The 22335-nt window shown below is 42.6% G+C and overlaps 1 protein-coding gene across 2 annotated transcripts; it reads left to right on the top strand.

The window, feature by feature from the left end:
* The first annotated feature begins 787 nt into the window (after window positions 1-787).
* Window positions 788-21448, top strand: TULP3 (TUB like protein 3). 2 transcript variants are annotated; one of them, XM_033159912.1, is made up of 11 exons: window positions 788-888; window positions 3641-3692; window positions 4068-4230; window positions 8658-8834; window positions 10246-10376; window positions 10767-10964; window positions 13453-13565; window positions 14602-14716; window positions 17931-18029; window positions 18759-18930; window positions 20843-21448. In XM_033159912.1, the coding sequence occupies exons 1-11, from the start codon at window positions 845-847 to the stop codon at window positions 20974-20976; spliced, it is 1398 nt and encodes a 465-aa protein (XP_033015803.1). In that variant the 5' UTR covers window positions 788-844; the 3' UTR covers window positions 20977-21448. The 2 variants fall into 2 exon arrangements, with proteins under 2 accessions (XP_033015803.1, XP_033015804.1); XM_033159913.1 differs by lacking the exon at window positions 8658-8834.
* The last annotated feature ends 887 nt before the right edge of the window (window positions 21449-22335 follow it).

The following is a 22335-nucleotide window of genomic DNA, read 5'->3' as shown; positions in this document are numbered from 1 at the left end:
CCTGCTGAATTCAATGGGGATTGTTCCCTAATAAGCACATACAGCCTGAATCAGTTAGTCTTAAAAGTGTCACAGAGGGCTGTTGGGATGGGTGCCGATAAATTATTACCCCCCAGCTTATTCACCACTCACTACATCTTTCCAGAATGTGGAACAAGGTGGAGGGATACTCGGCATCCTAGGACCTATCGGTTTATCGAGAAGGAAAATGCCACCAGGATTAGGAATAATGAACTCCAAAGATACAGTAAATGGCCCGAGCGTGCCCTAAGTGCAGCTTTCTAGCTTGGCACTGGCTTCACGTGGAGAGAGAGACGTGTGAGGAAATGGTCTGCGCTACAGCAACCCTGCAGTGTAGTCCACCATTCGTGCTGAAGCTTCGGAAGGCCAAAGCGCACCACGTGAGGCGCCCCCGTCTCTTCCGATTGCTCCCCGGGGCCACCACTGAGGCGCCTCCGAACGTGGGCAAGCGAAGGGCGTTTTGCAGCCGAGGGCAGGATTTTGTTCGGAAGCAGCAGCAGCGGACGCCCCACACCCGGCTGCCTGTCACGGAACCCCACCCGCCTTCGCCTCCCGCCCAGGAGCCAAACCACAACAGCGGCCCCTCAAGAGAAACGGGCGGCCTGCGCGGGTTTTACGGCGCCTGCGCGGCCTCAGCTCCCGCCTCCCCTCCCGCGGCTGCCAATGAGAGCGCGCAGTACTCGGGGTCCTCGCCCAATGGCGCGAAGCTTCAGTGCCGCGCTCGGTTGCTAAGGAAGAAGGAGGGCGGTTGCTGGGGAGAGGCGGCGGCGGCGGCAGCCTCACCCTCACCCTCACCTCTTGGGGTTCCCATGGTGATGACAGGATGGCGAGCGGGAGCGGGCTGATTTGCCCCAGCGCAGGGGCTAGGTAAGGCGGCCGACCTTGCTGCCACCCTCCGTCCCCCTCGCCACGTATCCCGGAGGGGAGGCGACCGGCTCAGGCGTCGGCGTCAGGCTCGCTTCCCGCCCCCCCCCTCCAATCCCCTTGGGTCGGGCTTGACCCCCCCGGCTGCTTCAGCGCTGCCCGCTACGCCCTGGCTGCGCCCCTGCCGCTTTTTGGCTGTTGCACCTTTTTGTTAAGGGGAAGTCTCTGAATGGATGGGGTGGTTGTTGTTCCCCATGAGGATTTTGGGAGGGTTCGTAAACATCACGAGGCGTTATTTTATTTTTCAGCCTCTCTTAACGGCGAAAGTAAGTAAGCCTCGAAAATGAAAACGGGCGCCACTAACACTCAGCGCGCAACTGGTCGCTCGGGAAGTTAAAAGCGTCCGGGACCCGGCGCGGAAAGCGGCCCAACTGTCCCCCCTCAGCGCAGCCTCCGATTCCCCCTCTTTCAGCGGCTTTCTCCCCGAGAAACCAGGAGATTCCCCGTGCTTTGAAAATCCGAACAGGGGCGCTGCATCAATTGCACGGGGAATTTCCAGATTCAGGGAGTGGGAAGTGTGCGGCAAGAGGAGAAGGAAGGGCGCAAGGACGAGGGGGAGATAGGGGAGGCGCAAGCAGGGTGCACAGCCCCTCTGAAGCCGAGGGGTGGACATATGGGGGTTTAATTTTAGGGGGCTGGCATTATGTGGGGGCAGAACCCAGTTATCTGTGACACATTTTTTATTTATTTACTTGATTTAGGGGGGCAACTGCCCCCCTGCACCCTCCTGGCTACACCCATGTGTAGACAAGCCCTTGCTTATAGCCCTAACCAGGGCTGGCCCAACACATTTTGACACTTGAGGCGAAACACAAAAAGATCTACATTGGGATCTGCTGCCCTGAAGGTCTTGCTGCCTGAGGCAGTCGCCTCACTTTGCCTCCTGGGTAGCCTGGCCCTGGCCCTAATTTTCTCTTTGTATAATTCCAGTTCCCAACATTCTGCTGTACCTGGATGGGACCAAACACCGTAATTCAGGATAGAAATATGAATGTGGGGTCAGGCTAGCCTTGGCACTCCAGATGTTTTGGGACTACAACTCCCATCATCCCTAACCACCGGTCCTCTTAACTAGGGATGATGGGAGTTGTAGTTCCAAAACATCTGGAGTGCCAAGGTTCGCCATCACTGGGCTAGATTCTTTTTGGTTGTTGCTGCCTGGGAACAGCTTTAACCATTGACCTAACAGTGTACCTCCTTTTGGCTCATTTTCTCCCATACATGTGGTGATAGCTTATTTTTCATCACCATTGATTCCTCTAGTAGCTATGCTGCAATGCTGTTTTCTGTAGTGAATGGGCTTTTGCACTCTCAAAGGCATGCTGTGAAAATTTTGCCAGGCATTTCAAGGTTAGAATCCCGCAGATCAGACAGAATTTAGATGCCACAGTTAGACTTGTTCTAATAAGAGATGTCCAGAGCAATTTCTAGTGCAGCTGTAATGGATCTGTTTCAGTTGTTATGGCCTCAGGATGTGCATAAGCTGCTTGAGAGAGTTTGGCTGATTGTTCGCTCACTTGACCACTGTCTCCCTTTGGATCTAGCTGAGGGGGAATGACTGGATGGATCCAGGAAGTGATTAATGTATCATTGTGGAAGAGTGGGGGGAGGTGCCACCTGCCTTGAAGGAGGCAGGCATGTGCCTTCTCAAGCAGCCCTCCCTAGACCCAGAAGTGCTGAACAACTGTCACCAAGTTGCAAATACCATTTTCTCGGGAAAGGTGCTGACCAGGCTGGTGGCATGCAGGCTGCAGGCATGCTTATAGGAAAGTGATTAGAGATGTTTTCAGTCTGTCTTCAGGTGTGGTCATGGTACTGAAACTTTTGTTGGGAATGGGATTGTGGAGTGTGACCCTACTCATTCTGCATGTTTTCCTGTGGCTTTTGAAACCATTGACCACTGTGTTTTCCTGGGGCAGCTCTGTGATTTAGGGTTTGGGGGCACTGCTTTATGTTGACAGAAATCAAGTGCTTATCGGTTTGCTGAAAGCAGTAGATTTGATATAATTTGGATGCTTTCTTATGTAAACACAGGTGGTAATTTGATGCGACCTCTGTTGGTTGCATCAAATCACTCTGTTCTAGAATTTAAACAACTCACCAGAGTTAGTATTATTTGGCTGTAGTATATTTATTTGTCATGCAAGTATGGTATTGCTGTATCCTGTTTGTATTGTTTGTTCTGTTCTATGTGTTATGTAAAAGCTTCAATAAAAATCAGAATTTCAAAAGTTGTGCATAATGGTGAAAACATTATGTCTTAGATACTAGAACAAAAACTTGGATTATTCATCCTACAATTGCATCAGTATGTTTGTGCTTATTTCTGGAGAAACAGACACATGCTTTGCAATCTTATAGGATAGGTTAGTGTCATCCCCATATTGAATGTGGGGTTGGGTGAACAGAAGGAAAGTGGCTTAAGTAAGGAGGTGGCTAAGATGAAATTTGATCTAATACTGTTGAGGTTTGCACACTAATTACTTTATTTTATTTTTACTGCTGGTGCTCAAACCCTGATGAAGGGTGGACTTAGAAATATAATTACTGGAATCAATCAAAAATCTGATATATATGCTGCATATGTTGACAGATTTTGACTCTCTTTCCTGAACTATTTGTTACAACTACATTACTGCATGATGAGAATTATATTTAACAGAAATGCTAATACTTCATTTCTCAACTTTCTCAGTGGCTTTGAGGATGAAACTTTGAAACTACGTCAACTGAAACTGGAGAACCAGGTAATCAATACCACAAGGCAGTGCCTGACAGGTATTGTAGTAGTGAAAATGAGTAATTGATTATCTCATGAATTTGGATCTTGCAACAAGCTCATCTAGTTACACCATGTTCTTTATTTTTGTAAATTCAGACAATTTGAGCAGGGTAAGGTAGAGTAAAAAATGTTTGTTTAAACTTGCATCATTAGTCAAAAGACTTTATTATATGGCTGTTTGTAAATTAAATAATTTATAGCCCCAGATGAAATTTGTTTGTTTAAACTTGCATGATTAGTCAAAAGTACTTTAAAGTACCGCATTGGGCATTACATATAATATTGCAGGAATTCCTAAGACCTACTGCTGAGCCTAATAAATGAGTGTATTCCTTGACAGAGAGCTCTCCTGGAAAAGAAACAGAGGAAGAAGCGTCTTGAACCCTTGATGGTGCAGCCAAATCCAGAAGCAAAGTTGCATAAGGTGAAGCTCAAAGGGTGTGAGGAGCAGAGCCCTTTAGTAGGACCCCATGTGCCTGTTTGCAGTGATGTTCACCTCCATGGTGAGTGAAGTCTTTGTAATTATTAAACGTTCTTTTACTTTCAGTAATCTTTTTAAATAAGCACTATCAAATTCATGAGAAGCTGGTACTCTAAAATAATAAGTACTGTATTCACAGATGTGCTTTTCAATACTGTAGCAAAATGTATAGCAAACTATTTGTCACGGTTGAAACAGGCATGTTGAAACAAACTAAGCTGCTACACAAAATGCAACTCTCCCTGGAGTTTACAGCAGGTGTTATGTGAGGAATTCCAATTGTATACAGTGGTACCTTGGTTTATGAACTTAATCCATTCCGGAAGTCCGTTCTTAAACCAAGGTGTGCTTTCCCATAGCAGCAGGGGACTCAATTTACAAATGGAACACACTCAATAGGAAGCGGAACATGTTCTTATTCCAAGGCAAAGTTCACAAACCAAAACACCTACTTCTGGGTTTGCAGCGTTCTTAATCCAAGTTGTTCGTAAACTAAGCTGTTCTTAAACCAAGTTACCACTGTATTCTGTTTAAAAAGCATTCAAAATGGTGCATCATCATTAGTGTTCTGTGTCATTTTTTTTACTTCAAACAGCATGGCTGAAATTAAGTTATACAAACACCAGCCATTATTTGCTGTTGTGTCCATGTTTTCCATAGAATAATTGAATGTAGTAGAATCAATAATTTTTGTAATCAAAGTATACAAATGTGATAACAGTTGATGCATGATTCTTCTTCCCCTTACTACTTATATGCTATAGATAATGCTTCTCTGTTGACAGACAAGACAGCAGAAGGGGGTAGAGGAACATATAGTAGATCGTACCAGTGTGCGTCATGGACATCACACTGGACACATGGTTATGAGTGTAGTCAGGTAAGAGACATATATAGGCAAGTTATCTACACCGTAGGGCAAGGTGATATTTAGGGAGGGGGAAGTAATAATAATAATAATAATAATAATAATAATGATAAATGTATTTATTCCCCAGCCACTCTGGGTGTGTTCCAACAGAATATTAAACAGAATAAAACAGAAAACATTAAAAACTTCCCTAAACAGGGCTGTCTTCAGATGTCTTCTAAAAGTTGTATAGTTATTTATCTCCTTGACATCTGATGGGAGGGTGTTCCACAGGGCCGGCACCACCACCTAGATGCCCTCTGCCTGGTTCCCTGTAACCTCACTTCTTGCAGTGAGGGAACTGCCAGAAGACTGTCGTAGCTGGACCTCAGTGTCCAGGCTGAACAAGGGGGGTGGAGACACTCCTTCAGGTATATTGGACCGAGGCTAGTAAATATAGATTATATTTCTATAACACAGCATATGGATCGCTCTTACCCAGTCATTGCTTGAGAAGTCATTGGATTACAAATGTTGGTGGCTGTGTACTTTGGATAGCTTGAGTTCTGTTTGTTAGAGGACTATCTGGACAAGATCAGTTGCAGTAACTTTAGGCAATTATGCATTCTAACAACATGGTTTCCTTTTGGAGATTCCAGTGCTCCAACAGGGAAGGTATGGCAGGATACAGTAACCTCTGAAAAGCATGACAAGTTAAAAATATTTACTGGTATGTTGTTGGTGGGCAGGGTTCAGTGAAGTTGAAGGGACTTAAAACATTTGTAATTGTATTCTTCTTTTGTCACCATGGTGAGAGAGCCAAGTGGCCATCTGGACTAGGGGAAACAAAGAGTGATGTATTAATTTAGTACTGTCAATAGACCAACTATTAAAAAGCTTACAGCACACAAGAATCTTAGAGCAAAACAGTGCAGTGTAAAAACAATCATATAAAACTGCAATACTCTTGAGTGCAAGCCCAGAGAACAATATTATGGGGAGACAGTATATAGTAAATCTCTTTGAGGAACCGTTGTGTGCTTTTGAATAACCTCCAAGTTTCCCAGAGAGATTTGACCCACTTGACTTTCCCTTTCAACCTTTTTTATGCCACCCCCCACAGTTACTGGAAGTTTCCACTTTTGAAGTAAAATGTGGCTGTGTTAGATTTTCATTGCAACTGCCTGCCCACGTATATCTCAGATTTGATGGTTTTATCAGTGTGCATGATTTTCGAAGGGAGACAAATACTGTAGCTCAATGTAAAGGTTACAGACTAGGTGATATCCTCTTAAAATAAATTTACATTAAAACAACAACAACAACAACCATGAATAGAACAACACTTCTGAAACCTGTTTGAGGCAACAGACTTAGAATCACAGAATTGTAGAGCTGGAAGGGACCCCCCAAAAGTCATCTATTGCAATCCTCCGTAATGCAGCCATCACAGCTAAAGAATCCCTGGCAGATAGCGATCCAAGCTCTATTAAAAAACTTCCAGTGAAATGAAATTACTGTGAAATAAACCCGAGAAGGAGGTTGAGGGAAGTCCAGGGGGAATGAGGAAATTTTGAAATTGTGAATAATAATAATAGTTATGATGTAATATTGGAAAAAATGGAAAACTGAATAAAAATTATATTTAAAAAAACTTTCAGTAGAGTCCACCACCTTCCAAGATAGTCTATTGAACAGTTCTTACTATCAGAAAGTTCTTCCTAATGTTTAGTCGGAATCTCCCTTCTTGTAACATGAATCCATTGGTTTGGGTCCTACCCTCCGGAGCAAGAGAAAGCAAGCTTTATCTCTCTTTCATGTGACAGGCCTTGAGATATTTGAAGACGACTAACATATTTCCTCTCAGTCTCCTCTTTTCCAGACTAAATATATCCAGCTACTTCAACCATTCCTCATAAGGCTTGGTTTCCAGACCCTTGATCATCTTGGTCGCCCACCTCTGCACATGTTCCGACTTGACAATATCCTTATTAGATGCTGGTGCCCAGAACTAGACACAGTTCTCTAGGTGTGGTCTGACCAAGGCAGAATAGGGCTAGACTATTGCTGCCCTTCATCAGGACACTATACTTCTTTTGATGCAACCTACAATTGAATTAGCTCTTTTTGTTGCTGTTGACTCACTTTAAGCTCATCTGCTCAATGTCATTGAAGACTTTCAAGCATTTTGAGTTCTCTTTCATGGTCAGACTGTTTGGGTGGTCACCAACAATATGGGTACCCTTTGTCTTCATCTATATTATAGAAGATAGTACAAGTTTGAGGACCTTGCAGCCCTCACACTGCATTTGTGAAATGGGTGCAATCTCAGGTGCATAGTTCTGATGGTGGTGCATCTTGCTAGCATCAATTCTGTGGCAGACATTATTGCCTGTTTGCTTGTTCTCACAAGTGGGTACCTACCCCCTGGGTGGTCTGCGGCATGCTCCACCCTTGGGATGCACAATGTTTGGCAACCTCCAAGAACAGGCACTGCTTGTTGATGAGATGTTTTCTGAAGCATTTTTTTAAACCTGAACACACACACACACACACCATTTCTTTATGATCCCCTGAAAATTTGAAGCCTGTTGGGAGGCCTTGCTCTCTTAATGGCTCATCCCCTATTTGCCAACTTATAAGGTAGCTTTCCTTATTGGCATCACCCCTGTAAGAAGGACTAGTGAACTTTGTGTGCTACAGTTGAACTGCTGTTGGAGATGTCCTTGGATATCTGGCAAACCCTTGCCTTCTATGTGGGCAGGACTGCAAGCTGTAAGAAAAAATCATGGCTATTTCTCTGCTACGAAGGTCCTAGGAATTGGCTTCCAGTCTCCCTCCAGATCCTTCTCTGCTAGATTTCATCAACCATGAGCTCTACTCTGAACTGACTCAACTCCTAGTTCCTTTGGTTGTGCGCACATGCTCAAGGGAAGTCATGTTTTCCACAGCTTTTCTCAGGGAATTCTCTGGGCAGAACTCTTGCTGCATCACTGTATGATTGCAGCCCTCAGCACTACAAGGTTGATGTTTAAGCATAGGTGGAGATTTGTTTCAGACAGGTTGCAATGAGCTCTGTGGCCTTCTGGAGTACCTTTCTCACTTCCCTGGTTGGTCAGCCTGTCATTCCACCCATATGTAGGGTTGTGCAGATGCCATACATACACACAAGGTTGCTTACACATCACTGTGGTTCTTTAAATTGATAGTGCGTGCAGTTGCCCAACCCACCCTCCTTGCCCGCTGTAGGTCCTGTCACCCTGCTCTTGCTCTACTGCTGCTTCCTCTTGCTGCTGTCCTTCAGAAGTGGTTGGCAAGATAGGAGCCACGTCCTCTTGAGTGTGCCCTGTGGGCGTGGGCTGCCCAACTAAACTCTTGCCTTCCTCTGGAAAAATTCTGAGTTTAGCTGCAGAACTCTATAGATGTGACTAAACAAATGACCACTTGGCAAACCACAATTTTGGTTATCCCTCCTGTTTTTTCTTGCTGGCATCTAGAATAATCCAGTATGCTTCCATAATGGCATCTAGACTACTTGTGTAATTAGAAAATTACTGTACACCACATGCCTCAACAATGCATTTCACCCTGGTTTGTAGGCTTTGATGGTCCAGCTATCTTCCTGAAACCAGGGATTCAGGAGTTGGGGGCTAAACTCCAGATAATTTCACTTGGATCATCCTCAAGAGAAGATGACAGTGAGCCAAAAAAGATTGAGGGAAGTACAATAGATAAAGCTTCCAATGTGAATCTGCAAGACATTCTGCAGAAACGAGGTAAGAAATTGATCTAAAGAGCTGGTTCATGAACACTAAGCCCAAGGTATTGCTTAGCACAAATGACTTTTTTCCCAGAGAGGTGAGAGTTTATTATTTATGTTGTGAAGCACCCTGTGATCTTTGGGTGAAGAGTGGTGTACAAATTTAATAAATAATAACAAATAATTATATTGTGTCAATCAAATACATAAATCCGTGCACACCTAAGATGTTTTAAGGAGCAAGGCAAAAGGTTTTTTAAATTACACACAAATGCAATGGGTACTTACAATGTAAGGAACAGTCATGTGACGACAGGTTGCTTCTCTCCCCACAGCATCTCCTTCAGGCTGCTCTTCTGCTGCTGATGCCTATCTCTGCTGCATGCTTAGGTTCCTTCCATACCCTAACTTCCAAAATTACCAAAACTTCCTTAAAAAAATTGCATGAACCATAATGGAAATGGAAGGGTTAAACAGTTTGTGGACAAGGGAAGTGTGTTAGAGTGTTGGTCAGGGAGAAGATGAGTGTGTGACTACTGTATTTACTTTCAGTTAACGGCTCCAGCAGAGTAGTTCCCATTTTGTATTCAGATTTTGAAAATTTATTCTGAAACGCTCCCCAGCCCACTTTCTCCCACTTATTTTACTTTCTCATTATGGAAAAGATTGGTAGTAAGTGGGTTTGTTTGCCTCATAATGTAATATTTTTAATTGTCGATTTTTTAAAATGCCAATTTAGAAAAAGGGGTTTTACCACCAGGAAGTTCTTTCTGAGGCATATGTTAAAATCCTCTTATTTGTAATTTGAACATTCTGGAACAGCAAAATTTGTTCCATCATCTATGTGACAGCCTTTCAAGTATTTGAAGATGACTATCACATTGCCTCTTAAATGTCTCTTTTTCCAGACTAAACATACTTGGCTCCTTCAGCCTTCCCCCCCTCCCCACAACTTGGTCTCCAGGCCTCTCAGAAATGGATATGGTACTCTGAGGCCAGAACTGACCAAAGCTGAAGAAAGATTCTGTCTTGTAATCTGTTGATGCAGCCTGAAATTGCATTCATCTTTTTAGTTGCCACGTTATGCTGTTGACTCATGTTTCACTTGTGGTCTACTAAAACCCCTAAGATATTTCTCATATTTTATGAAGGAAGTGGACTGTGTAGCAAATAAAAATATTGCATATAGATGATAAGGGGAATTATGGAGTTAAATTGTTACTGACTCATAGCCTGTTCTGTCTGGAAAAATAAGTTGGAAGGTGTCACAAATTAATTAGGGAAGTTTGGGACGGATCAGTCATGTTGCTATTTTATATATGAACCTATTGCAATTTAAATTTAGGGACAATAGTGGGAAAGATATCTGCTATATGGTTCCTTCTACATTAACATAAAATAACCCGCTTGTTCTGGAATTTTGATAGGTATCTCTGGCAGTATGAATTTTGATGAGGAAGACACCGAGGAAGATGAAACCAAGGAACAGTCAGGATCTCACTCGCCCTGTTTAGAATCTCAGAGGCCTGCTTCTGCAAACAGCCAGAAGTCTGCTACGGTATGCATTCTATTCTCCCAGTGAAAAATGTAAAAAAGAAAGCTTGTGACTGCTAGAGTCTGCATCAGCACCAACATTGCCAGATTCAACCTGTAAAGTCTTCCCAGACTCTTTACCCTCATGTTTTAAAAGGGATCTTAAATGGAGACTTTACTTTATCTTGAATGCCATTGTCATTATTGCTCTTTATTATTTACTCCTGAAGTTGTTATTATTGCAAGTCTTGCATTTTCCTCCTCTGCTCCTGTTCCCATGTTGAACCATTATAAATTCATTATAAATTCTGGAAGGTGCCTTGTTGACTGTCCCAGTACTAGACAATATTCCTTTATTCTCCTTAAATGTGTGTGTTGTGGGAGCATTCTGACCTGACCTTGTTTTATATTACAGGAAATGGGTGCTTCCTGCGTGGCACTTTCTCAGGCAGATGCAGAGCTGGGAGAAGTGGGAAACCTGGAGGAGTTTGTACTACGCCCAGCACCACGTGGCATTACCGTGAAATGTCGTATTACTAGAGATAAGAAGGGAATGGATCGAGGCCTCTTTCCTACTTACTACATGCACCTAGAGCGGGATGACAACAGAAAGGTACTGTGTTTAACCAAATAATGTTGTAATGAATGTCTTGGATGTATTGTAAAACCAAAAAAGTTCCACCTCCCCCCTCCCCAGGTAAGAATTAAAGCCATACAGAGTCTACAGTATATTTATTATTACTTTTTTGTTTTATGTAATGCTTACAAAGGACCTAAACTGTTCTCAACACTTATGCATTAGAAAGTTAAGAGGGTCCCTGCATGAAGGCTCACAATTTAATAGACACAATTTTTAAAAGGGGCAAAGGGAATGAGAGGGAAGTGGGCAGCAAACATGGGAGAAATGTTCCTTCAGTAGCCAGCTGATAGGGCCAAGCTGGTCTCCATGCCCTCATGATCTCCCTGCGAGATTGAGGGCACAGCTTCCCAGTGGCTCACAGTGCCTTGTCTAGTGGCAGTGTGTGTGCCTCCATCTGGTTCTGCAGTCCTAGGGCAACCATCCAAATACTATTTATAAATGCTATCTAAATGATTAACAAAAGTGATAAAACATTACAAAAAAGCACACGCCTTTGTATTTAAATGCACAACACACATGAAATATATTGAAAGAAATAAAAGTCCAGAGAGCTTATTTCCTAGTTGAAATAAATTTATCAACTGAACATGAATGATACTTGTCAACACTTCTCAGAATCTCAGTAGCAAGCTTGTCTGTTAGCATGATTTTCACTGGACATTTACTTGTATGAGACCCATCAACAGGGCAAATTAGCACTCATAAAATTAATAGAGAGGTTGACTATATCCTTCAAGAAACAAATAACAAATTCCCTGTTAATAAATAGCAACCAACAATGCTAACACAGACCTGTCATAACAATAAAAAATAATAAATAGATTTCTAGTTAGCAGCAGTAACAAGTTTTCAAAGTTCTGCTGCTGGCATACATTGCACACCTCTCATAACTTATTAAATTAGTTTGGTTCGCATTAAACCAGGGGCTCTCAGACTTTGTACCTCCAGGGTCCACTGGAGAGGGTTGTTACGAAAAGGCAGCCGGTGGGCACAGAGCTAGTCACAAAATGGTGGTGTGGGTTTTATGATCCCCAGATTCTGTGTTCTTTACAGAACCTGTTTCCCTCTCCCTGGCAGTAAAAGTACAAGAAAAATGAATTAAACCAACCATATGCTGCCTTCTAGACACCCCAGATCAGCTGCCTCACCCTATCTAATGGTGGACCCCTTGCATCAGTTCATTTTAACACAACACTGGAAATTCCACCACAGTTCTTGTACATTCTGTGTGGCTTGGTTCTTTAGGTAGTTTCAGATTTTTTAAAAAAGTCCAGTAAATAGTGTATTCTGCTGACAACTTCAGGAAGTTGGTGGGTGGTGTTTTTTAGAAACAATACCCAAAGGGCATAAGCTGCTGACTGCTTTGCCTCGACATTGACACTACAACCAGCCAAGCAAAGAGAGGAAGAAGACAGCCCAAGCTACTGTTTTATGTGGAAGCCCTTCTTTGCTGTCAGCGCACTACAGGCTAGCTTACCAGCAGCTGCTATCATTCCCCCCCCCCCCAATCTCTGCTCCATGCAGACAGGCCAAGGCCTCTACCAGTTCCTGGACTCCGTGACTGAGTCACTTCCCTTGTTGAGACAATTCCTAGTCCAAATCCTAGCTAGCTTCCTTTGCTTGTGTAGTTCCTTGAGCAGAAGAACAAGGAGGATTTTCATCAACAGGGTAGCTGCAACCTGTCTGACATCCAGCATGTAGCTGGACAATCCATGATCCCTCACTATCTTCTCTTCATTGTCCTCTTCACTGTTTCCCTCAGCCGCCACCGGAACAGTCCTCCTGAAGGTTTTTCAACAACTGCTGGCTTCAGGAACCACTAGAAACAGCATGTTCCCCAACGTCAGTACTACTAACATTTCCATCACCAGTGGCACTAGTCATGTGATTCAGCAGATGCTAACATCTGCTTCCTCCGTAGCACAGATTTTCAGTAATGGCGAATTCTGCAGGAGCAGCAGGCAATAGTGAAGAGGAGATGACAAGGGATTGTGGCTTGTCCTCCTCCATAATGACCCCAGGGCTGGGCTAACAGAAGCAAGCAGCAGCTGAGGCTGGCGGGGGCTGTGTGATTGGTAATGATGCTTGATGAGTCTAATCTGGCCACTTGCTGTCCTCCGCCTCCATTGTCTCCTTTCCCCCTTCCACTCATTTCAGCTTTTCCCTCTTCAGCTCCCTCCTCCTTCTCTTCATCTGGTTCAGCTGCAGTGGCAAGAGGACAGAGGAGAAAGCCAGCTTGTATGAGGGGACATGCCCAACCTTCCTGAAGGAAGGAGTGGGTAGGTAGACGGAGGCTGGGGACTGTCAAGCCCATCTCAAACTAGGGCATGGCCCACCATGTGAGAAGTGGTGCTCTAGAGAGATTGCTTTAAAATACATAATTACTACGCTCTCTTGAAATATTCTGTCTCCCTTCACCCCTGCAAAGTTCTTACCTTCGTTAAAATGTTTATATGTCTAGATATTCCTTCTTGCGGGGAGAAAAAGGAAAAAGAGCAAAACATCGAATTACCTCATTTCAGTTGATCCAACAGATCTGTCCAGGGAAGGAGAAAGCTTTATTGGAAAACTCAGGTGAGACTCTCAAAGTGATGTGACTTATACTGTGTTCATCTCGCCCCGTACTGTCTACTTTAATGAGTAGCAGCTCTCCAAGGTCAGGCCTTTTTCATCCTTGCTACTTAAGATCTGTTTGAATTTGAGATGCCTAGGATTGAACCTAGAATCTTCCATACGAAAAGCTTTGTCACTGAGAGCTATGGCCCCTTCCCCGATGTTCAGTGATGTAGTGGGGGCTTGCTATGACATGTTTTGTATCTTGCTTCCACAACAAACCTCCTCAGCTGATCCCAATGTAGGCTGGATACTTTTGTGCTTTTCCTGCGTTGTGTGACTTTCTCTGTTACGGCTTTTTGTGGCATAATTCCTTATATGGTGCTTAGGCAATACTGGACTAAATGGATCAATTACGTATGTTCATGTATGTGAGGGGTAGGTGATGTGCAACCCTTCAGTGATTGCTGGGCTATAAATCCCATCACCCTTGAACTTTGGAAGTTGGGAGTCCAGGTTGATTTGACTCTGCAGATGTTGTAGTCAAGGATGATGGGAGTTGTAGTCCAACAGCAACATCCAGAGAGCCAAAGGATCCCCCACTGGTGGCTGGTTCCTATGGGGGCCAGACATCACTGGTCTAGAGGCCAGGACCCATACCAATGGCTTCAAGTTGCAAGAAAGAAGATACTGAATAAACATCAGGAATAACTTTATGATGGTAAGAGCTGTTAAACAGTGAACTGGCCCAACTTGGGAGATTGTGGGCTCTCCTTCCTTGGAGGTTTTTAAGCAGAGGTTGGATAGCCAGGGATGCTTTCGTTAAGATTCATGCATTGCAGGAGGTTGGACTAGATGACCTTTGAAGTCCTTTCCAGCTGAAGAAGGGCACTGAAGACCAAAGAGCTCAGAATCCAGAAAAATGTGGTGGATTTGCGTAGTCTTTTCATTTCCTGGGCAAACTAAGGCAAGCTTTGGGTAAAGAGGATGATAAAATATCAGATGTGTTTTAAGGAGAAAGGAAATTTTCCAACTCACTTGTATTATCTAATCCTAGATCCAATCTTATGGGGACTAAATTTACTGTTTACGACCATGGGGTTAGTCCAATCAAAGCACAGGGGCTGGTGGAAAAAGCCCACACCCGGCATGAGCTGGCTGCAATCTGTTATGTAAGTAACTTACTACTGGGGGCAGAGTGAGGGAGAAGAATTGTCTGTTTCTTTTATATATATATATAAATGATAATTATTGGTTTTACATATACAGTGGTACCTCCGGTTGCGGACGGGATCCGTTCCGGAGGTCCGGTCGGATCCCGAGGTTTCCGCAATCTGAGGACCGCTTCTGCGCTTGCGTGCATGGCGAAACCAGGTAAAATACTTCCGGGTTTGCTGCGCGTGCATCCCAAAGGGTTACGTAAACGGAGGTTCGACTGTAATCACATTACGTAACATCGTATCCTATTATTTTATCTCTTTGGTTCAACTGAGCCTAACGACTTCCCTCCTCCCGTCTGATGGTTTACAAAATTAAACTTTCCATCAAAGAATTGTCTGTTTCATGCTAACCTATACTGGTAGGACAAAAGAGAACCTGCAGGGTGCAGCCTTGACTTACTCTAGGCTTTAATCCTGACTGGTTTGAAAATTGAAGCATTCTACAATGTATTTCGCCCACAGATAATCTAGGAAACATTTACAGTTTTATCTGCTTTTCTACATGCAAGATGGCTGTATGGCATAACTATGCAGATAGTGCTCCTTAAAAAATACCCTAGCAACCAAAATGTCACAGACTGGTTGGATGTAGAGGAATGGTGGGAGGAACCAGCTGGGGAATGGTGGTGAGATGACAATGAGTGGTCACAGGGAGAACTGGGTGGAGGTGTTGGAAGCTGAAGAGGTAACAGGGCTTAGTGGGCAGGGGGAGTCTGTGGCAGAGAGAAGTCCAGAACTGGACAGAAGCTGAAACAGAAGTGAATGGAGGCCAAGAGGCAGAGACGAGTCTGGCTGCTGAAGAGGCATGAGTGTCTCTCCCTCCTTCTGCAATGAGCTTCCCTCCCCTCCTGGATCTCCCAGAACCAGGAGAGGCATGAAGAGGGCAGAGGAGAAGTTAGCTTCACACAGGCACAATCTCAAGATTGCTTGGGGAAAACCCTGAAGAGGAGAGAACTTAGGCAGCTGTGGGGAGGACCTTCAGTCTCAGCAACTGCCTCATGGGGGCAAGACCTGCCGGAGATGAGTTGTGTCCTCATGAGGCCCGACACTCATGTGCAGATCGTGTTTTTGCTAATAAAGAGTTAACTCCAACTTGCTCAGTGTGGTTTACTGCTGGCTCTTTACTGTCACAAAATTAGTTAAGGAAAAGATACAGAATTATTTATTGCGAGGTATAGGTACGCTTTTATAAAAGCCAGATTTAATGTTTTTTCCATCAAATGTTTTGGGTAATAGACTTTCCAATGGCCAAATCTCCCTCCTTTGCGACTTTAACAGCGGTTCCATAGAATCCTTACAACATATATTTTTTTGCTGTCCAATTCATTCGGCAGCTCGGTCCAAATTTTTGTTTCCACTTCTGAAGAAAACCCATGAAGGAACCCAGGATGCTAAATTAATTTACTTATTAAATGACGAGGAACCGAATAGAACCCATACAGTCGCTAGGTTTTTGATTAATGTGCTATCTACAAAGAAGAGGAATGGTTCTCTGCTCATTTATGACAACGTAGAAAATAACTAAGATCTACTATGGGGCGATAAAATAGGTAATGAATTAATTTTAACAGTTTTTTTTTAATAATTAGTTCAGTTGGATTACTCAGATTTTGGTTTGACTTAGATGGAAGGGTGTAAACGGGTTATTTTAAAATTGGTTTTGTACTGTATTGTCTAAATTTGTTAAATTGTTTTATTTTGCGTGTATTATGATGAATGTGTTTTTGCTATGTGATATGGGCCAAATGGGCTAAATAAACTACCTACCTACCTTTATTATAATAAAGTAATTTTCTTAGTTACAATTACTGCAACAATACATCTCTGGTAGTATATTTCAACATGTGCTCAGCCTATTTCATTTTTTTATAAGAAATTTATTAAATTTTTCCAATAAAACATACAATACAAAATAAAACAAAACAAACAACAACAAAAACTACAAAAATACAAAAATACAATTATCCTTAACTTATTCATAACATATTGGGACCTCCTCACATCCTCTCTTCTGCGCTCATTTCTAATCTTCTTTAATAACTTTGTAACATTGTATAATCCTCGTTCTCATCTAATCTTAATCTTTATAACCAATAATCATAACTCTAATCTTAATCCTAATAAAAATAAACATAACATATTTCTAGTATTTCAATACAAAGATCACCAGTGTCCTAATCAAATAAAATAATATGACAGATCTGTTAAAAAATAATAAAATTAAACATTAACAGGGCCAGCACTTCTATAATAAAAAGCAGCTATACGTTTAAAAAGCCAAGCTAATACACACCAATAGCCTTTGACTCCAGCATATAAAACTTCAGAGGAGGAAGAGGGCCAAACTTGCCAAATCTACATTTTTAACTGTTCTGAATAAATGGACTATTTTTCAATCATCACTAATGAAAATTATATGAACTTCTACCTTCACAAATCCCAGACCTCAAATTTGACCTGCTCAATATTATTATTATTATTATTTTTAAAAAGCTTTGATACAAAGTTGACCTTGCATGTGCAATTAACTCATCCAGGGGTGATGAATGCTCATGAAGGAAATTAGCCCATTCTTAGGTCCAGTTACTAAAGCAAGGTAGATAAGATCACACAGAAGCCAGAGGTGAGTAATGGAAGTGAGACACAGTAGCTACTTGCTGTTGGGGTATAAGGAACTGGAGCAAACCTTTGGACTAGTTGCTGTGTTGAGATGCACTGCTAGGCTTGGATACTTCAATGGGAAAGTACTATTCAATGGGAAATAGTACTTTCGCCTGCCAAAATGGTGGCAGGATCCTGGTTTTTAACTAGAACAGCTGGTTTTCTGACCCCAGGGCAACACAAAATTCCACAACTGTAGGTTCCCTGCATTTTTGTGAACCCACTATATCTTGGTTCAAAAATAGAAATAGGCAAGCTATTTTCACTCGTGGGTAAAAATAATGGTGTGCACTCGAGGACACTGTTAGCAGTGAGGACTAAGCCTACCCCTTCGTCTCCATCACTCCATCACTCTGGGCAATGCTAGAGTGGAATGTTGGGAGCTGCTTTGCCTTTTCCAAGCAAGCATGGCCAGTGCATTTGGCAGACACCATTCTAATCCAATAAAAATTGTATCTTTGAGGTCAGTCTTTTTCTCTTAAAATTTCTACCTTTTTTTCAACAGGAAACCAACGTGCTCGGATTCAAGGGACCCAGGAAAATGTCAGTCATTATTCCAGGAATGAATCTCAATCACCAACGGATTCCAATCAGGCCACGAAATGCAAGTTTCTAATTGGGTCATATTCACACTACAGTGAGAAAATGGAGTTTCAGATTTTTGTGATGATAGGAGCAGTCAACAGGCATGCCTTTGAATAACTGAAGATGATGCACTTCAGGACACTTTTCACTTAAAAGAATTCTACTGTTCCCCTTAAGAGTTCTGACAATGTAGTAGAGGCATGTGTGTAGCTTATTATTGAATCCAAAATCTTCAGCTAGGTTGTCATAGCCTCTATCGAATCTTGAGTGTTGTTGCCCGCCTGCAGAAGAGCACTGCAGCTGAAAGAGGGAGAGTAGCCACAGTATATAAGAGCATGTGCGCAACTTATATATGTTCTGTTTACATGATGCAATAAAGAGTGATATTCAGATTTTCTAAACATAAGCTCAATTGGAATGGAAGGGTAACAGCATTTTGAATGGGAAGGAATAAGAAGTCTCCTAGAAGACACCTACACATTTTGCTTTGTAACTTTTTTTCTGGGAGAGCTTAGAGACTTGTTTTGAAAAGCTATTTGAGTTTGTTCTATATCTGAATGAGAAATAGAATGGAAATGTTGCCATTTTCATTTGCGTGTGTGCCTGCGATGGCAAGTAGGAATAAAAAAAAATGAAGTCAGGGCTGTGAAGTTGAAGAGCTATCAGCAGCTTTGCAGACCAAGCCTGATGGAAAGGGGATGGGAAAGGAAACCTGAGGTCTTGTTTTCTTGCTTATTCTGTTGCACAGGAGCATGAGAGTTTGCTGTCAAAATGGCAAAATAAAAACATGGAGAACCTAATTGAATTGCACAACAAAGCTCCAGTATGGAATGATGACACTCAGTCATATGTCTTGAACTTCCATGGGAGAGTCACCCAGGCCTCTGTGAAGAACTTCCAGATTGTCCATGAAAACGACCGTAAGTCTTATGACATAATAGCTACAGCAGAGGTTGGAGGGCTAGACTCTCAGTCTAGGACATTAGAAGGTTCAGGGCTGGGAATGTATCTAGAATCTCACTAAAGATTGCTAGATTTGATGGAGAGAAGACAAATCCCAGAAGTCACATGTTGCTTTCCAAAATGCTTTTGCTAGCACCACTGCCATGCTGAATAGGTAGATCCCTGCACCTGCTCCCCTCCCTGTCCCTCTAAGCCCCCTTCTCTTGTGCCATTGTTTTCCTTCCAGAAGTCTTACATGCCAAAACAGATGTCGCTCACCCAACTTAAATACCCCTTTCATCAAAGTCATGCACTTCTAAATGGCTGCAAGCCATTGTTACCATTATCTGTTGCTTGGTTTGAATACATTTGAATAGAATGGGGAGATGCTGAAATATTGATGGCCCCAATATTACAGTGGTACCTCTGGTTACGAACTTAATTCGTTCCGGAGGTCCATTCTTAAGTGAAACCGTTATCCTGAGGCGCGCTTTTGCTAATGGGGCCTCCCACTGCATGCGCACCATTGGCACGCGTTTTCCATTCGCATCCTGGGGCAAAATTCGCAACCAGGAGCAGCTACTTCTGGGTTAGCGGAGATTGTAACCTGAAGTGTTCGTAACCAGAAGTGTTCGTAACCAGAAGTGTTCGTAACCAGAGGTACCACTGTACAGTAGAAATCTTCAATAGAAATCTTAAAAATGTATATTTATATCAACCTGTATTTTATTAAATTTAGCCCACTCTTTTCTCACAAAGGAGCTCAGGGTGGCAAATACAAAGGTAGGGAAACAATACAATTAAAAATAAATAAAGTTTATTTATTTTTAAAAAAACCTTCAGTGCTTTTCAGTATTCAAATGCCGTGGTATAGAATGTTGCTGACCATTTAAAAAGGGTAGAGTGGGTTTAATTTGATGTTTTATATTTTAGGATTTCTATTGAGTTTTGTTCACTGAAGAAGGGAATACCAATGATCCATGTTGGGGTTATCAGAAATTGGGCTGAGAAGATCCTAGTCTTCCTGCCTTCCAGGCAATAGGACTAGGAATAGTGTCCACCTATTTACTCTGGCCCTGCCAAGAAAATAGTGAGGCTACTTCCTGCCTCTTTTCTGACTCAGGGCCCACCCATTCTGGCCTTGAGGCCTAGCAACTGGCTTCACCAGCCCAATATTAGGCTAACTAACCTGGGCAGCACTGGCTTTCTGCAGAGGTGCATTGGAGGTGATTCACCCTGTCTTTTCCAGATCTCATATAGGTAACGGTCAGCTCCATGAGGTCATCATGAGGTGATGGGCATTACACCAAATTGAAGCACGCAATATCAGTCATTTGTGTACCAGCTGCCTGCCCTGCTCTGGTATCTAGCCCTCAGGACGCCTGATAAGATGTTATATAACAACAACAACAACAACAACAAATTTATTATTTGTACCCCGCCCATCTGGCTGGGTCTCCCCAGCCACTCTGGGTGGCTTCCAACAAATATTAAAATACATTAAAATATCACAGATTAAAAACTTCCGTAAACAGGGCTGCCTTCAGGTATTTTCTGAATGTCAGGTAGTTGTTTTATCTCCTTGACCTCTGATGGGATGTTTTGTCAGCTTTGATGTAATGGCCAGGAAGTGAAGGACAGTCATTCTGCTGTGAGACAAGAAGGTTCCTTTTGTGCTTGAAAAGTATAGGAATGGTGTCTTGAAAATAAGGAAGTGTGAACCCTAACCACCAATTATGAGAAACAATATCTGCCTCAGGGTTTGGTATGTGCAGTTTGGGCAGATAGCAGGTAGGGAATTGCTATGGATAAATGTGATGATTCCATTCATTACTGTCTCCATATGATGCAGATAGATTATGATTTCTTTCTCTTTCTCCCTCTCTCTAGTTGACTACATTGTAATGCAATTTGGCCGTGTGGCAGAGGATGTGTTCACCTTGGACTTTAACTACCCCCTGTGCGCCCTTCAGGCATTTGCCATTGGACTCTCCAGTTTTGATAGCAAACTGGCATGTGAATGACAGACATAGTGCAACAAGACCGCCTCTGGTTTTTCTTCCTGTGCTAACATCTGAGAAGAAAATTGTACTTGATAATCCTAGGGTGTGTGGGGCAGAAACTAACAGCTAAACTGTCCCCTGTGCTTACCTAGAAGGAAAATGGAGCCCTGATGGCTGACTACATAGAATGCTGTCTTTCTAAGATGTGTTCATTCTTAGAGAAGAATAAGGAAAATGTAATCCTGAGAGGGAGGCTTTTTAGAAAAGAGCCCTGCCCCCTCCCCCGAGCAGCTGAGCATCAGTGTCTAGGAATTCCTGTTGTTAGAATCACGTTAATGAAACTTTGCTGCCTGTTTTCCTCATGAAATTACTTGTGTCCTTGATGTTAATGCCACTGATAACATCTGTGCTCCTGTAACAAGAGATGTCTTGGATGTCTTGCTGCTCTTGCTATTTGCCAGTCCTGTTTTCCAGTAAAGTTGGTTGGTTTCCATTTGTTGCTCTGCCGCTTTGCATCTGCTGAAGAGTACTTATTGTAGAGGTATGTTCTCCAATAAGATGAAGTTTATTGATCAGCTTGAATAAGGCAAAATTCACCTGTCAGTGTCTTTCCACAAGGTAATTTTTCATGAAAAGTGAATAGATGACTTGACATCCTAGACATGCCATGCTGATACCAGTAATTGGTTCACATGCCATGCTAGTTTCAAGAGCCATATAAGGATTTCTAATTTACTTGTTTCATTCAGTGATAAGCCTTCTTTCTTTTTTTCATTATTGATCTGTTTGTTTTTTGAGAAATTATTTTAAAAACACAGCACTCCTGTTGGTAAGCAAGGAAAGCATTTTTTGTGTTGAAAGCAATGTCTCATGCAACTGTACATTCTAAATGTTCACTTGGGTGGGATGTTTTTTTGCTTTTTTGGACATATTTGCTTGAATATGAACATTAAAAACTGAATATGTGCATGTATATTCTAAGGCAGAAGGAAAGCTGCTATCTCTGCTAGATTAAGCCAAATCTTTATATTCCATGGTTGCCTACAGATTATTGGAACAGATAAGGCATTAGTGTTACTTGAGCCAAGGCACCTTGATTGCATCTTGGCTTTCAGAGGATCCTTGGGCTGAGCACCTTCTTAACTACAGTTCATAGAATCATAGAATTGTAGAGTTGGAAGAGTCCCTGAGGGTCATCTAGTCCAACCCCCTGCAATGCAGTTCATGATGTATCTTGTAGAATTTCTTCTGTAAATTGCCTCCAGGTGTTATGCCCTGTATTTCCAAAGAACATTGACAGTTGAATAACGCCTGATGTCTAAAGCTGCTCCTTCCCTTTCTGGTCACCAATTCTGGACTTTCATAGAATCGTAGAGTTGG

The sequence above is a fragment of the Lacerta agilis genome, chromosome 9 (assembly GCF_009819535.1).
Source record: "Lacerta agilis isolate rLacAgi1 chromosome 9, rLacAgi1.pri, whole genome shotgun sequence".
Taxonomy (NCBI): domain Eukaryota; kingdom Metazoa; phylum Chordata; class Lepidosauria; order Squamata; family Lacertidae; genus Lacerta; species Lacerta agilis.
The sequence above is the reverse complement of the archived record's forward strand: the minus strand, read 5'-3'. Positions and strand labels throughout refer to the sequence as shown.

Coding starts and splice junctions, on each gene's coding strand:
- TULP3 (XM_033159912.1), top strand. CDS start 845: ATGGCGAGCGGGAGCGGGCTGATTTGCCCCAGCGCAGGGGCTAG. Junction 889..3,640: donor TGCCCCAGCGCAGGGGCTAG/GTAAGGCGGCCG, acceptor CAACTTTCTCAG/TGGCTTTGAGGATGAAACTT. Junction 3,693..4,067: donor AACTGAAACTGGAGAACCAG/GTAATCAATACC, acceptor ATTCCTTGACAG/AGAGCTCTCCTGGAAAAGAA.